Source organism: Podarcis tiliguerta (assembly GCF_965153285.1).
Source record: "Podarcis tiliguerta genome assembly, chromosome: 1".
Lineage (NCBI taxonomy): Eukaryota > Metazoa > Chordata > Lepidosauria > Squamata > Lacertidae > Podarcis > Podarcis tiliguerta.
This window is the reverse complement of record NC_139534.1, coordinates 75979659-75999563: the sequence shown is the minus strand read 5'-3', so window position 1 is coordinate 75999563 and position 19905 is coordinate 75979659. Positions and strand designations below refer to the sequence as shown.

The window sequence follows — 19905 nt, the reverse complement described above, 5'->3', positions numbered from 1 at the left end:
GGCATATTATTTAGATTTAAAAGAAATAGTTTTGATGATGGTGATGTAACTAAGTGAAGGCTTGTTATTCATTTTGCACATATATGATTGCTGCTTTCTAATGACTGGATGATGAAGGTAACTGTAACAAACTATGCTACAGTGGAACAGTTTAGGACAAATGAAAAATACGTATTTTTAAAGAGATGCTGGAAATGATAGTTCTTACAACACCAGGATGTTTTGGATTTTTATTGGGTTTATTTATTTTACCTCATAAAATTCATACACCACTTGGCTGTAAAAACAACTACAACCTCACAGCAGCTTACAGTAAAACAGTAAGATTACCAGTAAAAAATAGTTTTAAACAGCTATTTTAAGCATTTAAAAGTGGTTTCTTTGTTTAAAAAAATCACTTGGAAGATCTTATGTCCTCTCACGCCTGGCAGATATGTGAAATTCTGCAACAACTTCACTTTGATCCATTATGACTACATTCTCAAATGCACAGGGTAGAGATAGATTCTGAGCAGTAGGAGCATGTGAGGGCCGGATTGGGCCAGCGAAGTGCTCTGCCTGAATCCACTGCCAACCCAAATTAGCAGTAACTCAGTGAAGGCTTGTTGCCCATTTCTGCACATACTAGTATATGATTGCTGCTTTCTTATGGCTGGATCCCGCACCACTCTGCTTACGTTTGAATGACTGAATCACACAAGGGTTTGCTACCACCATTTTGAAGTACCCAAGCTCTCCATCTCTTCCATGTGATTATTCCTTCAGCCTTTCAGAAACTAACATGGGTGTACCGGTATGTCTCATTGAACTAAAAAGAACTTTCATCTTAGTAGACATGCATAGGATTGTGTTGTCAGTAATCTAAACTGGAGCTGAGCTGAATTTTGTGCACTTCAGTTTTCATGAGGATATTTGCATTTTTGACAAGCATGAAACTGTCTGAATAGAGATGCAAATTACATCAAAATCAGAAGTATTTCATTACCTTCCATCCATGTCTTGGACACCAAGTCCTGGACACAATCTTTAATCAAGCTACATGTCAGTAGAAATTATCCATTGTGATGCTGAACACACTTTGCTTGTTCAGGTGATTTCAGTAGAGCTCTTCTCATGAATAAATTGATTTAAGATTCATGCCAAGAAGAGGAAGAAAAATATTCAGTTTACCTAAGATATGTTTATATCAATTTTTCCTAATTACAAGTGCAATTAACATTATGTGCTTTTCTTACTCCTCGTTTACCATTTGAAAAATGGAAGAATTTTTCAGTTTAAATGAGTCTCTCTCTGTTCTAAAGCCATTTTGGTACCGCACAGACTATGTGCACTTCATTGGGAAGAAGCCCCAACAAACACAGTAAGACTTACCTCCAAGTAATACAATCTTTCATAAGGCCTCTCTCTTTTCAGAGCCTGGTTTTTTTATGCAACTGAGTAAGGCATGGCTCTTTCTGTTTGTTCTGGTTCTCCGATAAATGCAGTAAGTAAAAATAAACGTAGCAGAGTTTTTATATAAAAAAACTATTTTTAAAAATTAAAAATATGATTTTCAGAGATTTAAGGAAGCATATGATAAAATGTAATCAAACAAAATGCAGCAACAAAAAACCACCCCAAAATAAAACCTCCATCACTGAGAACTGGTTGGCACCCCTTAGAGAAGCCTCTTGTTAAAAGCTGGTGGGTGGGGCATGGCCATTTGTTGAGACATCTTTGCAGCTTCCATCCAGTCTTTGACTCCTGATCAGGGGCAGACTTTGGTAATATGGTGCCCCAAGTGAGGACAAATTTTGGTGTGTCCCCTAAATATTTATTTTCATGCCCTCCTCTCTCTTGCCTTCCATTTTGTGCATACTCTCAAGTGCACTGTATCATAGCTGCGGCAACTCAATCACCTGCCTGACTGGGCCCCAACTTTGAGTAGGAACCCGTATAAATATAGGTGTTATTTTGTACCCCCTGTGCAGGGGATCCACCCGAAATCTGGCACTGTCCTGATGCTGTTCTTGAATTGTCTAGGTGTGCCTTTGCTGTTCTGCCCCTGTAGCCTGACCTGTACCATTGTTAGGCTTGAATAAAGCTTTCTTCCCATTCACACGTTAAGTGCCTCGGTTGTGGTGTTTGGGGCGGGAACCAGGACACCCAAGAAAAAAGGCCAACTGAAAATAGAACGGCCTATATTTCACGTCATTCTGCAAATCTATGGTGTAATCGTACTTGGAATATTGTGTACAGTTCTAGCCTCATAACCTAAAGAGGGTTGTTTAAGAGCTGGAAAGCATTCAGAAAGGGCAACCAAAATGATTGATGTGGAGCAACTCTCCTTTGGGGAAAGGTTACATTTGAGACTTTTTAGTTTAGGGGGAAAGGCTAACAATGGTACAGTGGAGGGAATTGATAGATGTGTATAGGGTTATGCAGGGGTAGATAAAGAAGAAAAGAACAAGCTTTTCTCCTTCCCTGATAGTACTTAGGCCCATCTCATGAAGCTGAATTTTGAAAGATTCTGTCTAGACAAAAGAAAGTGCTTCTTCACAAAACACATAGTACCTCACTACAAGATGTGCTAATGGTTTTAGAAGGATATTACCCAAATTCATGGCAGTTGAGACTATCCATCACTAGCCATGATGGCCATGCACTCCCTCCAGTGTCAGAGACAGTATATCTCTGAACACCAGTTTCTGGGAATCACAAGTAGAGTGATACTTCAAATGGCTCACAAACGCAATCACTCCGCCAGTTTGAAGAGGAGGAGATTAGGGTCAACTACAGTTCCTATGATTCTGTTGCATTTGAGCATATTTTAAAACCTCCATTTCCACTTCAGCAGTAAGGCAAGCTAGGCAAAGGCCTGCTAAGCTAGTGAGCGTAGCTGTGCTTGCCTCTGGTTACTGGCTCCTGTCACGAGCAAGGGGAATGCATTACTTAACTTGCATTATGGGGTAAATGACCAAGCTTTGTGGTGGTGTTGGGGATCCCTTACCATGGTAATGCTTCTGAATTGAGAAGGATTAAAAGCAGGGCCCCATTTAAGGACTACAATGGAAGCGTGAGACTATAAGGAAAGAAGAGAAGGCTCGTAGGCAAGAAAATCCTCCTGTAGACCAGACCCAGTTCGTTTTGGACTTTCTGCTTCAAAACTAGCTCCTTAAATTGTGTCATGAAGCACTAACAATGCTTCATGTATAGGTTTAAAACATTTGCCTTGTTTAGTAGTCTTAATTGTGTTCCAAGTTGAACTTGGAATGGATGCCACTTTTTTGAGCCTGATATTTTGATTACTGGCTGATATTAAATAGCAAACCCAAGAACATAATAAACTATAATTTGCATTAGGATCCTAAACGGAGTTATGACAAGGTGTTGAGCTTTTTGCTTTATTATTTGTTCATTGGCAAGGTTTGCTGCTTTTGGCAGTGCTGTTTATGAGCTCTCGGCATGAAGTATTTGGGGGTATGTAAATAGGATGCCTCTTCTCCTTTGGTTATATGTATAATAGATTACGTTGGGTTTTGCAGTGCAAACAGGTCTGTTGTACTGAGAATATGAATAATGTTGGTTTCCATAATTGCCAACATCTGGCTTCTCATAAATCTGTTAAATTGCACGGAAGTAGAATTAGAGTCTGTGTTGCAAGTAAAGCAATTACATGGAACTTCGTAGACAATATGGCCCCATGCTCATCTGTGAAATTCTTTTAGTTTTGAACTGTAAAATCTATGCCTCTAATCTATTCTTTAGCATGGCTGTAGTGACATTTTTAACCAGAAGTGTAAGTGAAAGCCTACTGAAAAGAGAAACAATGAGAAGAAAGTTAAGGTAACTAGTTTGTATTTTCCCATTAAAACAATTACTTTATCAATTTATTCATGGCCTTAGTTTTATTATAAGTATATAGCTTTCCTTTTCATGATTCTCTTGCAGATGGAACATAGTACATGGTATTTGGTTTGTAGGTACCAGGCCACCTTTTCATTACCTAAAGTGCTCCTTTCAAGTTGCATTCCCTATTATATGGAAAATCAAGAAAAAACTAATAAATAATGTGCACATTAATAGTCCTTGAAGATGGCTACATTATGGCTATTTATTTTGTCAGAATGAAGCAGCAAAATGATCATTGCAAGAGAGGTCTTCTAGGGAAGGAGAACTGTCTAATGGGAACATTATTGTAAACTGAGACTCAAACTACACATTAAGCAGAGCATTGTGATGTATATGTGTGTGCAGCCTGGGGAAGGTTGCGTTTATATAGAAAACTAGATACAGAGAGGCTTTTTAACCCTTTTCCCTCCCGTCCTTTTCCCAACCAGAAATAGACCTTCCCTTGTGGCTCTTTTTCTTTTCCAGGGGCGGGGAGGGACATGAAACATAATTAAGGGAGAAGCACTTAAGGAGCTTGCAGTGAAGGAGTAGATTTAACCCTATTATTGATGCCCGGAGTGCACAATTCAACAACATTCTAATGGACGATAGAATCGCTGCTTGTGCTTGCCACTTGTGTTGTAAATTGCACATTCCATACTGCATGTAATCTTTTAAATCGCAGCCAAAAGAAAATCTTTTGCTATGCTAATATATGGTAAGATCATTTTTCATATCATATATATATATATATATATATATATATATATATATATATTACAGAATAGGAAGTCTAATTGTGTCATTAGCATTGTAGCTAAAAATAGATTTGTGTAAATGGGGCTCATATGTTTTGCTGCTTTTCTGTGGTATTTAATTAACATTGCCACATCTCTAAGAGGAAATGAACCAGTAATTTTTGTTTGCTGCTGAAATGTCTACATGCAAACTTTTGAGCTGCTCATTGAGCTCCAGTGAAACAAATAGGACAATCCAAAAGGGTAGGCAGAGGGGAACAAAGGGGGACTAACTCCCTTTTCCTTTGTCCTTCCAGATAGGGCAGAAGGTGGGATGGTGCTTTCCTATTTTCCTGTTCTAAGTGGCTGTTGCTATTTTTTGTTTGTTTGTTTGTTTCTTGGGGTTTCTTTGTTTTTGAGAAACTTTTCCCTCACAAAGAATTTAATGGGAGTGGAATAAATTATGCCAGTTTCGGAAAGATCTGCAACCTTGCCTAGAACACCCCTTGTGAGCACCTCCTTTTCGCTGTTCAGTGTTGGAAAGGAACCTTCTGCAGGAACTTTTCCACAACCTTCAACACCTTCCTCCCCAAAGGTGGACTCTTCAGTAAGAGCTGTTCAACAGTGGAATTTGCTGCCAAGGAGTGTGGTGGAGACTCCTTCTTTGGAGGTCTTTAAGCAGAGGCTTGACAACCATATGTCAGGAGTGCTCTGATGGTGTTTCCTGCTTGGCAGGGGGTTGGACTCGATGGCCCTTGTGGTCTCTTCCAACTCTATGATTCTATGATTCTTCTCTCCTCCTCCCCTTAGGGAGATCTGATGGGTCCTAGGGTCTCAGGGACAATATGACTGCAATCTAAGACAAAACAAATTGTGAGCTAAAAAAGGACACAGTGTAAGTGATATTGTTGAGCTTCTGAATCCCCCATCCTCAAAGGCTCTTTTTTTAACCTACAGGTAGGGTCACAATTCTGTCTTCTATGCAGCTTTCAGTTAAATATATTGTTGTATCTTATTAGGAGGGACGCGGGTGGCGCTGTGGGTTAAACCACAGAGCCTAGGACTTGCCGATCAGAAGGTCGGCGGTTCGAATCCCCATGACGGGGTGAGCTCCCGTTGCTCGGTCCCTGCTGCTGCCAACCTAGCAGTTCGAAAGAACATCAAAGTGAAAGTAGATAACTAGGTACCACTCTGGCAGGAAGGTAAACGGCGTTTCCGTGGGCTGCTCTGGTTCACCAGAAGCGGCTTAGTCATGCTGGCCACATGACCTGGAAGCTGTCTGTAGACAAACGCCAGCTCCCTCGGCCAATAAAGCGAGATGAGCGCTGCAACCCCAGAGACAGTCACGACTGGACCTAATGGTCAGGGGTCCCTTTACCTTTATTATTATGCTTCTCCATTGTTGGTGTAGTTTGCGCTTCCTCAGCTAAAATGTGTGTGTGCGTGAATGAATGGATGATCCCTGAACTGAAAATCTTTTCAACTTCATGAATTCTTCTCATCATATAAAGAGATAATATCATTTCTGCTCATTTCCTCAATTGGCCTGCAAAGCACACTAGCTGTGAAAGTTGTAAACAGAGCTGTTGTTGTAGAATTATTATTGTGAGTGACTTGTCTAGAGAGCAAGTGCTACTTTGCTAATGCTCTGTAATTAGATCCACACTAATTTGTCCGTGCCACTTGAATACAAGCCCAGAATAGAGAGACATTAGAAATACGTTTTGCTCTGGATTCCTTTGGGGTTAGAATAAGTGCATCTTCTAACCAAGAAATATGAGGTGGATTTTCTGTTTCACTTTTATTGCTACTACCCTAAATTTCAGCTTGAGAGGACTGTCTTATTTCTGCTAAAGACAGGTGTTTTATTTCATCTGTAATAGTAACTGGTTCATATATTATCTTAGCTGTGTCTCTTACGTATGAACAGTATAGCGTTGGGGGAGTAAAACACATAAGAGACCAAGTAGGCATATTTAATTGCTCATGTGAGTGGTTTCCTTGTGTCAGCAGTACAGCATTGGAGGAAAGAAGTCTCTGAAATTAGATTATTTGTGATAAAATAATATAACCCTTACTTTAAAAAAAAAACAAAAAAACCCCAACACACTTAAGGCCAAATTGCCTGAAGGTTTATTCATCGGCACTTTCCCTTTCCTCCAGAATGTATGTCTGGCTTTTATTTTTTCATGCCCTGCTTCTAACATGGGAACCCTACAACTGCTGTTAGCATGGAAGTGTATTTGCTCATGCAAAAGCTTACTTATGTCCTTACTACTTCCTTTTCCTGTACAAATCCAAGAATAGCCTGCAACTTAGGAGCAATTTACTCCTACTCAGTATGTTTTTTTAAAAAGACAACTACTGGTCCCCTTCCGTTGTTGTTTTTTTAAAAAAATATATCATTTTTTTATGCCCTCGAGAGGCAACATAATCTCTTAACCATTAAGCATCTAGGAAGAGTTATAATAATGCAAGAACAGAAGTTTCTAAAAGTTGTTTCTTATTTCTTTTACTTGGTTATGATTCAACTTGAGAAATAACCTTTTAAAGAAATCATTTTAAGAGTGTGGGTGTAGAAAGTATATATCCTCTTAGCAAAGCAGGCCTACAAATCCAGTCTCAAGTAACTACTTGATGTTCCCAAAGAACTATGGATCACACAACTTGCTGAAGCCCAATAAACTCTTCTGTATTGTGCAGATATTGATGAATGTGCCTTGAGGACTCACACTTGCTGGAATGACTCCGCCTGTGTGAACCTGGCAGGAGGATTTGATTGCCTGTGTCCATCTGGACCATCCTGCACTGGTGACTGCACACATGAAGGAGGCTTGAAACGGAATGGCCAGGTATGGACACTGAAGAAAGACAGGTGTTCTGTTTGCTCTTGTAAGGTAAGTTCCTGTTTGAATTTTTTTACTTTTTTAATAATCTAATTTCTTCTTTTCCTTGTGTATTTTTTAAAATAAGAAAGCCATTTTAAAAGAACTAAATCCATGTCAGACTGCAGGCTGAATTCTTCCCAAATCACCTGGGCTCCCCCTGGGCAGTTGTAATCTGAATTAATCTTTTCTTGGTTCCTTTAAAAAAAAAAAAAAAAAAAGCAAATTCACTCTAGCAAGCAGGTTTGCATCCACGCAAAACTGGTATGAGAAAACAACAAGTAAACTTCCTGGTCTATACAACTCTTCTATTTATGAAACTGCGAGAAGAAACTTCAGTGCCCTGGGACAGTTGTAGGTGAAAAGATGGACGCTGCTGGATGCTAAAAAATACCGTATTTTTCGCTCTATTGGACGCAGTTTTTCCCCTCCAAAAATTGAGGGGAAATGTGTGTGCGTCCTATGGAGCAAATGCAGGCTTGTGCCATAGCCGCGTGCAACCCCTCCGGAAGGGAGAGGCTGCATGGGGCTATGGCTTCTTTAGCCCTGCACAGCCTCTCCCCGCAGGGAAAGATTGCGCAGGGCTAAAGAGGAAGCCAAAGCAGCGAGCGGGATCCATCCCGCTTGCTGCCTTGGCTTGTGCCATAGCCGTGCGCAACCCCTCCGGCAGGGAGAGGTTGTGCGCAGCCTGTACGCTGCTCTTTGGGGCTGGGGGCGGGGAGAAATCTTTTTTTCTTGATTTCCCCCCTAAAAACTGGGTGTGCCCTATGGTCCGGTGCGCCCTATGGTGCGAAAAATATGGTACATTTAAGGGAAACCTTTCCCTGTATGATAGATAGCCCTCACTCATACTTTTCACTCACACCTTTCAAACAAAAGTGCCCTCACCACCAGAGGTTTGTATGGTGGCAGCAACACACACAGCATTTATAGTTCATTAGCATTCAGGGCATTGTTGCAGGAATCCATAAACCCTGTAAGGTAAATCATTAATATAATCACAAAAATCACCCAGTGAGCTTGTTGCAGAGATGGAATTTGGACTGGGAATTTCCTAGTTCACAATTGTGCTACATTAGCACTCATAGAGAATTATGTTTGAGACTCTATAAATGTCAAACATGGTGAATTTGTGAAATGTGAAATTTACTTGGAATATTTGTATCAGAAATATTTGCAACAGAAGCAATCTCCACTACTCTCCTGTAGTATTGCAGTTTGGAGCACTGGGGATAATAGGACTCCATCATCAAGCAACATTTTAACATTATTTATGATGCAATCATGCATGCAAAATATGGTTTTATGACTACTTTTCCTCTTTCCAAAAGTATTACCTGAAAATTTAGGAGGAACTGCTGGTGGAAATAATGGCTCATTTATTTATTTCATAAAATTTATACACCACTTGAAAACTTCAAAGTGGTTTACAAAAGAAAAACCAGTAAAATCAAGAAGAAATCACAACCGTACTTTAAAACATATAAAAGTCAAAATACTAAAACATATTAAAATTACCTCAACTTGTGTGCACATCTCCATAAGGCCTGCTTCACAGTCAGGAAGAAGTTCTTGAGAATATCTTTTGAGGAACAAAATAGGGATAATACCACTATAAAGAGCTACAATATCATCATTTGGTGGGAGTATTTCAACTTTTCTGAGCATTCCAAGTCCTAGTGAAGGTATAATATGACTATGCTAAGGACAGCATAGACTGTTTATGGGTCTTAATACAGTTTATTGCTAGTTAGTCGGGGCTATTTATTAAAAGTTATTTTAATATTCTCTAACAATTGACTCTAGTAAATTATGTATGAATTTTTCTACAGTGCCTTAATTGAAACAGAGTCTGGTATCTTTCACATAAAATAAAACCTCTTTCCATAAAATGTTCTGTTGAATGTACTCTTAGCTCGCTGAAATAGCTGACAAAATCCTAATTGTCCCAACACTGCTTCATATGTGGAATTAGATCGTCCACCCCATGGCCAATGATATCCAATTCTGGCATAATCTGCCCAGGTTTGGACCTTGTGAAGACACCTTTTTTAAAATAATAATAATATTTCACAGATAAGTGAGGAAGGGATTACTGCAGCAATCCACCAGACATAATATTTCATCTAATCCTCTCTAAACATACTGGTTTTTGTTCCTATGAATGAAGGCAGAATTTGCTAAACCATTAAAATTCTAACAGCTTAATTAGTTGAGTGCATTCATTACCCAAAGTAGCCTGAAGTAGATTTTCGCTGCTTTCTCAGAGTACATCCCTCAAGCCTTATGTGAATTATAACAGCATTGGCGGAGCTGTGTTGTCTTTAATCCTGTTTTCTTTCTGTCGTCCCCCCCCCCCAAATAAAGCAGCTTTCCTGACTTACTAGTATGGAAGCTAGTGTTCCCTGAAAAGAGATTCCCAAGATAGACAGTGTGTGGGTGAAAACATGATTTAAATAGTGATGTACATATTTTCATCTGCTTGATTCAAAGTGGAGCTCAACAAACCAAATTGCTTGGCCATCATATGTCTTACCTTTGTGTACAAAAAAATAACTGGTGAACAATATGCAAATGGAAGGAGCCCCTTCCATTTGCAGAAGAGTCTTTGGTCTGATGCAGACCTCTGCTGATGGAAAGCAGGAAAGGTAATCTTCAGATTCTTCCATCACTCTGTAGTCTCCCATATCACCTTCTAGGCAGTTCTGGGGTGTTCCCCAGCCCTCAGGAGCAGATTTTCAGAGGGCCAAGATGGCTGAAGGGGGCAAAGAAGGAATCAGCCAAAATTCCCTTCCTTCTGTTAGCGGTGGTATCCACGGCATCAAAAACTCTTCCTTTAATATAACAGACAAACTGGATTCCACTCTGAATATTTAGAAACGTACCATGTGTTTATTTTCCGAACCCAGTTGCAAATTCCGGCCCCATGACAAGCAGCAGAACAAGAGTCTAAACATTCCATCACACTCCTACCTGTGAACCTCCCCCTAATACCTTGTTTGTCTTTTTCAAGGCAGGCAGTTGTGGTAATGGGAGGTCCTCTCTTGAGGCCTCTGTTTCTTCCTCTCTCCCTCTTGGTGTCTTTAATGCAGTGCATCATGTGCCAGGGATTCTGGGATTTATCATTCTTCAGGCACCTGAGGCCTTCCTATGTCTGTTAAGCATCCTGGAAAATACATATCCTAGATTATGGAGCACAGTGTCTACACCATGAACTTGAGATGGGTGAACTGTGGAAAATTTGCTTTGGATTCACTTGGAAATTATTTGAGGTTCTCCCCGCCCCCTGCCAAACCAGGAAAAGCTTTCCAAGTCAATTCAAGGGTGGAAATGTGAGAGGTTGTATTCCTTCTACCACCACAATTTATCATGCCTGCACCTCTTTATTATGGCCCCATTAGACATAGTAGCTTGCATTATATTGAATTGATCAAGAGTAAAGGTGCACCAGTGAGGATGGGGAAAGAAGCCAACTCTGTGAGTCATCTTTCAGCATTACACCACCTTCTACAGTGTCTTTTGCCTGCCCCTGTATAAATAAATTGAGCCATTGTTCTGTATGGGAGTGATGAAAGACCCCGCAGGGACAAAATACAAAAGTGGTAATGAAGATCCCATGCCTCATGGGGCCCTTGGCTTCTCCCTCACATTTGTTCTTTGCCCCTACAGTGGCTTCAGCGCTCTTTACTGGATGTAAAGAAGAAACAGAGCTCTGTTTTATTCAGTAGGTGTAAAGTGAGCAAGCAGTTCTTCTGCTTGGGTTTTCTGAGGCAGGCTTAATGAGCTCCAGAGTTCTTTTCCAAGCCTGACTCAGGGGAACTTCAGCAGTATCTCCAAAGACTTGGGCACCATGGATAACCAGGGTCCTTGGCACCTGGAATGCTACTGTTTAATGCTCATCATGCCAGGGAGAAAGGAAGGGGGGCCTCACCAGCAACAACCTCCACTGTGATCCATCACCAGTTAATTGAGAAGGTGATCCACTCTAGTGGCAATGGAACTGAGAAACCAATTATGATCTTGGTTAAAATTTAATTGGGTTTTAATCACTTGAGGAGGAAGTAGTTAAGTTCACCATTAAGAGTCCCCCTTTCCAGACTTGGGCATGAGCATACAAGCAAATACTTAACAGGTCTCATTTATTGATATAAACCACCTTACTAGTAATGAATGGAAGTGCACTTGTGATTTTAATTGATTCCTTGAACCTGTGCTTATAATTTATAGAAATTTAGTTTTGGGAAGGATCCTGGGATCTGTAGTTTGTTAAGAGTGCTGGGGTGGTATCTCTGTGAGGGGTAAACTATAGTGCCATGATTTTAAACCAGAAAAATAGACTCCTTTGGAAAGTTCTGGACTCTCCTTCCTTGGAGGTTTCTAAGCAGAGGTTGGACGACCAGCTGTCATGGATGCTTTGGTTGAGATTCCTGCATTGTAGGGGGTTGGACTAGATGTCCCTTGGGATCCATTCCAATTCTACAATTCTATTATTCATCTAACTTTTAAAATAACTTGTTACACAAATTCACCACCAGTTTTTCCTTTATCGAAACCTCTGATTATTCCAAAGTATTAGCTGCTTTCTTGTCACTGGGCTCAAATGACATTCTTTTTGTAACTTCTCTTGGTGTAATTAGTTGAAGTACAGGAGTAGTGGTGTTTGGTAGTGGTCATAGTGATGTTGGTCACTGCGGCTTGCTTTTCGTTCTTATTTTATCAGATGAAAAGAGACTAGATTTCCCACTTGTTCAGTCTGTGCACATAGTGGAAGAATTATTTAGAAATTGCTGAGGTTATTTTAAGAGATGGATATTTGACACTCCAAAGCAACAAGAGACTTTGTGCAGCGGAAAAGGCTACATATTTGTGACACTGAAATATTGGGGTCAAATTGCTCTCTTCTGTAGAGTGCAGAGTGAACAGGTCTGTATACAAAACATAGAATACTATGAGAAGCATAATAATTCCAATGATACTGAAAACTGTGTTGGAAAAATATGAAATTCTAATTAAGTCCAAATACCAGTTACATCAAGTATATGGACTAGGCTGCACTACATATTTAATTTGAGTAATTTAATTTCAGTCTCACTAATGAACCATTGCAAAACTTGAGTGATGCTGAACTCTGCTGCATTGCCCTCACAGGTGGTAGCAAAAATGTCTTTTTAAAAAGGGGAAATACCCAGAGAAAAATGAATACCAAAATGAAACAGATGCAAATAAAACATGAAGTGAAACACTTAAATAATAATAACAACAACCACCCACTGCACGACATGAAAGGAACTAGCCTTAGGCTAACTATAGGCATCTTGAAAGTGGTTTTTTGTTTGTTTGCTTGCTTTGTTTTTGTGGGGGGAGACACACTGTAATGTTCAGGCACATTGTTCTGCATAGAATTCAGGGTTGCTGTTTTATTTTTGTTTTTAAAGAAATAATGCAAAATTCCTAATTCTAATTCCACTTTTGAAGCAAAACAAGGCTATTCCAAACTCCAAAATCTGGGCAGAAATTTGATTGATGAGAACTGGAAGCATCCCTTTCTCAGATGTCTGTATGTGCCTCTGAATTTTCACTAGACGCTAAATCTTTGCTAGGCTTCTCTAATATTCCAGGGTTCCACAGCTATGAAGGCTAGAAATACTTTTCTTATTAATAAAACCAGTTGCAACCTTTTATGAAATGCTTCCTGGTTGTTTCAATTTGATTATCTGCACTGGTGTCAGCAGTGCTTTTCTCCTAGAAGAAAAGGTGCCTGTACTGCATATGCTTGAGTACCCCCGGGGGGGGGGGGGAAGCACTGGGTGTAAGCTTCTTTCATACCTGAAAACCAGCATTCTTGCTCTTTGAAACATGGGCAACGTTTGAGCTCAGGGTGAAGTAGCTGTGTGACAACGTAGCTTGACATTTACTATACCACTGATAACTGATGTACATTTTCACATTTGAACTGCAAAGTTACTGTATTCTCACCTGGAGATAATGGTTGTCTCTTCAGAAGTTTCAGCAGCACAGTGAGTCTCAGCAGCTGCTGTGCCAGCTACTTCTCGGGTCTACCTGTCTCTTTTCTTCACCCTACTGTAGGAAGCACAACTTTGAGAGATAGTATTGCCTATGAGTAGGTGGGCTGAAAACCCTGTTCTTAAAAGCAGTTGGGTGGGGGTGGTTGTTTTTTTGTTTGTTTTTTTTGCTTGAATTAACTGTTCAGCAAACTAAGAACCCACTACTTAATTTGAAATAATTCATTAGTATTCTAGATTTCAGTTCAATGCTATGCATGTAAAAGCATTGAAATTATTTATTCACCTATAATAGCAGGTAGAGTTTCCAGCACAATAATTCCTATAATTATCATCCTCACAATTTGAATAAACTCATTTTCCCTTTTCCATCAAGCCAACGCATGCTTCTTTTTTTACATTTTAAAACAATATTGATGCTCTAGTTATCACAAGGATTGTAATTTAATCTGTAGCCACTGAAATGTGCAGGATCCTATGCAAGGAGTAAATATTTAGCAGTTGTGGTATTAAAGCTTCATTTCCGAGAGGTATAAATAAAAAGTTTTTCAAAAATGAGTCTGAGAGCAGGAGCCAATCTAGAGTGAAGCACTTTTACATCCTGATTTCAGCGAGAAAGGAATGTGAAATTGTGCTGAGTTGTTAGATATGGTGACATAGTCTCCTACTACTTCCTCTGTTGGACTGCAAGTCAAGCTGTAAAAAACCCAACAACAACATAACTAGATATAACTGAAGGTGAAAGGATGATAGGTTCCTCCATTAACTTGCTGTATTAAATTCCTCTGACAGGCCTGGTTTTGCAGTGTGATGCATTTTTGTTAAATTAATGGTGCCACCTGTTCAGCCACAAAATTATTGAAGATATTATCTCTACAATTACATGGTTATTCAAAAGTTTGTGAAGAAAACTGTTGCTTCATGATACTCATTATGTGACTAATAGAAACATTTATTCATTCAGAATGCACCCAAGAAACTATTTGCAAGGGCAATGGTTTAAAGTGTTCATTTGGGGAGAAGAGTGGTAAAGTTGAGAACTTTTCCATTCACACATAGCTTCCAAAGATGACATTTGAGAGCATATTTATTTCTTGTATAAGTGGAAAGAGTATCCAAACCTCAGTTGGATAACATTTACAATATGCTAAACTAACCAGAATAAAACATAAACCCCAATATTGGCTAGAAAGCAGGGAAAATGTAGAAAATAGGTGCTGCTTGATACATATTTGGCTGCTCCTTGGAATAGAAATAATCTTGTCTTTGAAGTCTGTGGGAATACTCATAGTATTTATTTAAGACATCCCAGAACTAGGATCAATGTGAATCTGGATATTCAATGGGTGTCACTCTGCTGGTGAAAGTCATCCATCAATAGAAAGTAGAGAGAGGCAGGTTACAGCTGAGAGGTCTGCTGGAGTATATTTAGGGGACAGAAGGGTGGGAAGAAGAGTTGCTGATATTGCCTCCTCCCCATTCCAGCAATGGATGCGATGTCGTCTGTAGGTGGAGCAACATACACTGCATTTCACCCAACAGTTGGTGCCATCATAGAACAGTTGCCATCAATCCTTGCCAGTTTTCACTCTTAAGTCCACATGGCACTGAGTCCAATATGAATTTCTTACTTGCGTGTTTACTGCTAATGCATCAGTTGAAAGCAAAGAAAAGTACATGAATGTTTATGAACAAGTATTCTTGCTTCTTTGAATAAATAGCATTGCAATACATTCAAACACTAAATTTAGGATTTTTTCCAAAGGTGCTCCACATTTGGAAGGCAAAAGTGAAACTAAATCCAGAGGTGTTCTTCCATTTATGCAAGAGTCTGTGCAGCCTCATTCACAAGCAGAACTATGAGAATTGCTATAGAAGAATTTTTTTTAAATAATACTGTGTCTGAAATGTGACCATTGAGCTTCCCAATCACTTGTATTTGTGAACTGTACAGTATAATGAGTAACACTATAAAATGCAAATTGCTAACACGCACTGCTAGGCACTGCCCCAATTTGATCTATCCGTTACAGTATTTAGAAACACTTAATACTAATGATTATTGTTTCTTGACAGGATGGCAAAATATTCTGTCGACGAACTACGTGTGATTGTCAGAATCCCAGTGTTGATTTCTTCTGCTGCCCAGAATGTGATACCAGAGTCACCAGTCAATGTTTAGATCAGAATGGGCACAAGCTGTACCGAAGTGGAGACAATTGGACATACAGCTGTCAACAGTGCCGCTGTCTGGTATGTAAGCCAATAAAATATTTTTCTTAAGAGATGGAAGAGTAGTAAAAGATTGATGGACACGCCATATTGAAAAATAAAAAATGCATACTGTTAACATTCTTCTCTTCTCATGACACAAAATACAGTACGGAAAGCTCTATACAGCGGTACCTCGGTTCTCAAATGTAATCTGTTCCGGAGGCCTATTTGAGTTCCAAAACATTCGAAAACTGAGGTGCAAAGGGCTGTCTGCAAATTCAGTTCAGAAACACGCAGCAGAAGCATTTACTTCTGGGTTTTCAGCATTTGGGTTCTGAAACGTTCGTCAACAGACACGTTCGAGAACAAAGGTACCACTGTACATATATTCTAAGATGCATAACATGATCTGAAGTAGCAAGTTTTTAAAAGGTGCTTATTTGACTTACTTCTTCAACATAAATGCATTATCTTCAAAGGAATTACGATGTTCACCATTTTGGTCTGGGCATGAGGAAAAAATTTGAAGCTTCCATCAGCTTTATTTTGTGTCTCTTCCTCTGCAACGTATTATTCTGAACATTTCACCAAAGGTAGAGGCTAGAGGGGTCATCATGAATTAAAGACCATCAAGATTTATGCACACAAAGGATTGATCTCTTCACCTTACAGAATACATACATGTTAAGACTCTAAGAAGCAGAGCTGTATTTTACTTTAGCCTAGGGGAAACATTTGCATACCAAATTGTCCAGGAAAGCCTGCCGGTTTTAAAAAGAAAATGCCTATTGCTGCTGAAACAAGTTTGGAGGTAATAGCAGGTTTTACTGAGGAAACAGATAGCTGTATTTCTAAATTGAAAACTGTGAGAGGGCTTTGCTGTCTAGTTCAGTTACTGTGCCCTGATCCAGCTGGGGCTTCCTAGGGATGATTGCACAAACATATATACATGCAAATGTGTGCTGCTCATGCACATTCTTAGGCTGAAAAGCCTCAACCAGGAACTCCAAATATTTGTTTGGGGGAACAACTGAATTCAACATTTTTAGTTGGTGGACCCTTCTTCATTAGAGGCTTTTAAGGATAGACTGGGTGGCTATCCATTAGCGATGCCATGTGGAATCCCTGTGTCAACAGAGGGATGGAAATTCTCCCAATATGTCATTATCAGTATTTAGAAATTAAGCTCAGAAAATGGGGCTTCTCTGTCAAAATCTGTGTAGTGCAGCAGCTAAGAGCCTGACTGTGAACAAGGAAATCACTACAGGAAATCTTGCCTCTGCTGTTAATTCATTCTGTTGCTTTTGGCAACTCATCCCCTCTGCAGTCTTTGTCATGTAATATGGAAATAATACTACCCAAAGCAATTGTAAAGATTACTAATACTATGTAATATCAAAATCACTATTGTGATATTGGAACCTTTTACAATATATCTGCAGAAACAAAAACAAAAAAATGGACTCGCTGGCAGGATTTAAATAAACGTTTACAATTTTATTTACAAAGAACAAGAAATATAACAACGTGATAACATAGAATGTATCATTTAATGTAACAAACCAGAAATGGAAGCTGAGGGAAGTGAACAGGGAGGGGGGAGTTGAAAAATGAATGTTTAGTAATGATATTGGATATTTGTTATGAGAAAAGAAAATCAATATTTTTTTTAAAACAAATACTATTAACAACTCTGTAAAGGACTATATATATGCTTTGTTGTTGTTGTTGTTGTTGTTGTTGTAGTTGTAGTAGTAATATAATATGCTCAGAAATGAGGGGGAAGGGAATCACTAGGGTCCAAAGAACAGGGCTTTTCAGTGCCACATAGCAATTCACTAAAGTGATTTCAGAGCTTCAAAAACAACTGGTGATGCACAGCATAAGTAACTGAAGAATGTTAAAACTTCCAATGGACGTCACAAGCAAAGCACATTCTTTTTCTCCAAAGAATTCTAGGAACTATAGTTTACCCTTCACAGAGCAACCTTTAACAAACTACAGTGCCCATAATTCTTTGAGAGGGGCAAAGTGCTTTAAAGGTATAGTGTGTACGTTGCCTAATACAGTTTATCAGATCCTGATACCATAGGATGCAATACTGCGGGGGGGGGGGGGGTGTCCATACTTCATGTTGTGAGATCTTGACAGTGTGATTCCATGCTTGCTTACTCAAAAGAGAGCTCCTGGACTTCTTCTGGACAAAGAACATATAATCTAACACTTAAAAGCAAAACAAAATCCTCAAAGTAGCAAATGCACAATATGCTACATGTTTAAACAGGCAGCAATAGAACTAGGTGTTAGACTTTAAAAGACTTCTGAAATAATAATAAGGAATGTTCCTGTTCCTCCAAGAGGAGTGCAACCCCATCCAGAATAGGTTGAATCACCTTACCTTTCTCACCAGTGACTTTGTCTAATCTGAATTTCATGGCATTTTTGGTTGCAAATGCTGCAGAGTAATGCAATGAATTATTTATCATTGTATCCTGAGGTGTCAGTTATCATATGATTTCTGGATGAGTTAACTACTGTGTCATTATCTCTTAGTGTCTGTAAACTACTACATAGCATTTAGCCTTAACACTGTAAATAGCTACTGGCAGTACTGCAGTACTGATGTGATAATATGGTTCATGGTTTCCTTTTGTTAAAACGAGTAGTTTACATAGCCTTGTAAATTGCTTAAATAACATAAGAAGAGCCTGCTGGATCAGGCCAATGGTCCAACTTGGCCAGCATCAGTGGCCAACCAGATGCCTGTGGGAAACCAGCAAGCAATTTGTGATGAAGATGCACATCTGCATAACAGGGCTATGAAATCAAAACAAAAATGTGCTTCAGAATTCAACCATTTGTGGCTTTTCATTCAGAAGCTCTATATTATCACATCGCCAAATTCAGCAAATGAGTTTCATATACAGTTGTACCTTGGTTGTCGAACGCCCTTGAACTTGGACGTTTTGGCTCCCGAATGCCGCAAACCCAGAAGTGATTGATTCAGTTTGCGAATGTTCTTTTGGAACTTGAACGTCCAACTGGGCTTCCTCGGCTTCTGATTGGCTGCAGGAGCTTCCTGCAGCCAACCAGAAGCTGTGATTTGGAAGTCAAACACTTTGGTTTTGGAACGGACTTCCGGAACGGATTCCATTTGACTTCCAAGGTACGACTGTACAGCAGCATGGTGTATCCACATCCCTGGTTGGAAGTCTGCATTTATCCATCAGAGATGTGTGCATGGTCCTTAATCTGCTGTAAATGTGGTGCCCAGCAACACTGCACTGTTTAGACTACTGCCAGATCAGAATATGCCTATTTTGTAAGTGAATTTTAGTCAAGAATGGACAACTTGTACCCTTCAAGAGACTGAGGTACCCAAACTCCCACCAGCCTCTGCTATTATGGGCAACAATGGAATAAGGGGAGTCCTATTCCACCCCAGTTTTAGGTAATGACTCAGGCCCAGCAGTAAAAGTTGATCAAAGAAGTAGTTGCTATTGCTGTTTTGTTTCATAGTTTGACGTAACTTACTGTGGGTCTCTCTCTGTTTTCCCAGGAAGGTGAAGTAGATTGTTGGCCGCTTGCATGCCCCACTCTCACCTGTGACTTCACAGCAATATCAGAAGGAGAATGTTGCCCTCGTTGTGTCAGTGATCCTTGTTTGGCTGATAACATAACCTACGATATCAGAAAAACTTGTCAAGATGGCTATGGAATAGCACGACTTAGTGGCTCCGTATGGACAATGCTCGGGTCTCCTTGTACAACTTGCAAATGCAAGGTATTTGATAGTAAAAGGTGGAGGAGCGGAGGGCAGTACACATAATTTGTGTGTAGGAATGTTTACCCAGGAATGTTGCTTTTAGCTGCCACTGACAGCAGTGAGCTGCAACGGAAGAATGAGAATGCAGTAACAAAAATTATGCAATTTGTGTAATGGTAATTGTGTGATTATTATCCAGGGAGATAGGGCCAGAAATATTCAGTAGGCTTCTTCTACAACTTTAAAATAGTCTCTCTTAAAGCCCTGCAGGTATTCTTAATATGCATGTAGAATAGTGATGTTAATAACTAGTAAACATTTTAGACATTTATAAATATGTATTTTCAAAAATAACCTGCCTGTTAGCAAGGCAGTTACAGTAATACCAATTGCAGGGTGCAATATATTTA

General features: G+C 39.5%; 1 protein-coding gene and 1 long non-coding RNA gene across 10 annotated transcripts in view; one reads left to right on the top strand and one right to left on the bottom strand.

Annotated features, from left to right (window-relative positions):
- Positions 1–19905, top strand: part of NELL1 (neural EGFL like 1) — a 356446-nt gene that overhangs the window by 330486 nt on the left and 6055 nt on the right. For all 4 annotated transcript variants that reach the window (XM_083430920.1, XM_083430921.1, XM_083430923.1 and 1 more), the window contains 3 exons: positions 7311–7504; positions 15592–15768; positions 19289–19513. In XM_083430920.1, the coding sequence (XP_083287046.1) occupies positions 7311–7504; positions 15592–15768; positions 19289–19513 (596 nt within the window). The remainder of the gene's footprint in view (positions 1–7310; positions 7505–15591; positions 15769–19288; positions 19514–19905) is intronic.
- The window catches only part of LOC310681146, a 48418-nt gene continuing 39066 nt past the window's right edge, over positions 10554–19905 (bottom strand). For all 6 annotated transcript variants that reach the window (XR_014513131.1, XR_014513132.1, XR_014513133.1 and 3 more), the window contains 2 exons: positions 13469–13573; positions 10554–10658 (listed from right to left, as the gene is read on the bottom strand). This is a non-coding gene — a long non-coding RNA (uncharacterized lncRNA). The remainder of the gene's footprint in view (positions 10659–13468; positions 13574–19905) is intronic.